Source organism: Sphaeroforma arctica (genome assembly GCF_001186125.1).
Source record: "Sphaeroforma arctica JP610 unplaced genomic scaffold supercont1.6720, whole genome shotgun sequence".
In the NCBI taxonomy this organism is placed as follows: Eukaryota; class Ichthyosporea; order Ichthyophonida; genus Sphaeroforma; species Sphaeroforma arctica.
This window is the reverse complement of record NW_014033838.1, coordinates 1-1,582: the sequence shown is the minus strand read 5'-3', so window position 1 is coordinate 1,582 and position 1,582 is coordinate 1. Positions and strand designations below refer to the sequence as shown.

Genomic DNA, 1,582 nt, shown 5'->3' with positions numbered 1-1,582 from the left:
ATATATATATATATATATATATATATATATATATATATATATATATATATATATATATATATATATATATATATATATATATATATATATATATATATATATATATATATATATATATACTTGCAAGGGTGGCATATTTTACAAGTAGCGATCACTCGACACGTATTGGTATATATCGGTAAACACTACATCCTGGGAACGGATATACATTTTTATTCAATTACTAGTATACACCTACATCTGAAACACCTACTTCTGGATACCATTGACACCTCCATCTAGATAACATGCACACCGTCATCCGGCTTACCCCTGGTTCTCAGTATATACCTTAATCTGGATTCCAGTGTTTGCCTACATCTGAATTACTGTATGCACCTACATCTGGATCTGTATATACACTTACACCTGATTATCGGTATGCACCTTACTCTGAATACCGATATACACACCTCTGAATACCGGCACGCCCATGCGTCGCAGCTAGCCATAGAGTTCCGCACGCACACTTATCTTGAGCATGCAGCTGTGGCTATAGACTCGTGGCTCAGCTCGTTATGTAATGAGTGCAGGGCTGAGTTAATTACTACCAGCCTATTGGACTATTCGACTTCTCTCGATTCAGCTCAACCAGTGTGATCTGAAGGAGACGTCACATGCACGGGAGTGCGTATGATTGAGGGCCAGTTACTGGGGGGGGGGCTGTAGTAGTCCAGTCTTTATCGATAGTTTCAGTAGTCCAGTCTTTATCGATAGTTTCAGTAGGCCAGTCTTTATCGACAGTTTCAGTAGTCCAGTCTTTATCGATAGTTTCAGTAGTCCAGTCTTTATCGATAGTTTCAGTAGTCCAGTTTTTATCGATAGTTTCAGTAGTCCAGTCTTCATCGATAGTTTCAATAGTCCAGTTTTTATCGATAGTTTCAGTAGTCCAGTCTTTATCGATAGTTTCAGTAGTCCAGTCTTTATCGATAGTTTCAGTAGCCCAGTCTTTATCGATAGTTTCAGTAGGCCAGTCCAGTCTTTATCGACAGTTTTAGTAGTCCAGTCATTATCGATAGTTTCAGTAGTCCAGTCTGTTTCGATGGTTTTAAGAGCCTCAAGCCCGCCCATCCCACACGCCAACCTAAGTGTCAACGTGTCAAGCTGTCAATGAGTCATAGTTCTAGCTAGGCATGTCCGTGTCTACTAGTTAGCTGAGTGTGTCGATTGGCTGTCCGTGTACTCAGATAACACTCGCGTCTACGCCAGCGCGTTCATGGCTCTGGTCAGCACTTCTCTATACGCTCTCACTCGACCTTCTCACTATACCCCATGCCTAAACCCCTCCCTATATACTACACCCGTGCACATGTCCTTGTTTTATTCTGATGTCGGGTTACATCTCCTGTCTTCGCTCCACAGGGCTTTCTGAATCTGCTGCCGGTGTACCTAGACCACATTCTCTTCCCCACAATCACGGACAGCGGATGCCACACAGAAGTGCACCACATCAACGGTAAAGGAGAAGACAGCGGGGTGGTGTACGCTGAAATGCAGGCACGGGAAAACAAGTGCTCGAGTCTCATGTACCATCGTCTGCAGG

At 42.6% G+C, this 1,582-nt stretch overlaps 1 protein-coding gene across 1 annotated transcript; it reads right to left on the bottom strand.

The window, feature by feature from the left end:
- Nucleotides 1-687: 687 nt before the first annotated feature.
- Nucleotides 688-1,123, bottom strand: SARC_15780 (hypothetical protein; the record flags this gene model as incomplete). Its single annotated transcript, XM_014290107.1, has 1 exon — nt 688-1,123. A coding segment is annotated over one exon (436 nt), but the record flags the coding sequence as incomplete, so codon positions are not given.
- Between the last annotated feature and the right edge of the window lie 459 nt (nt 1,124-1,582).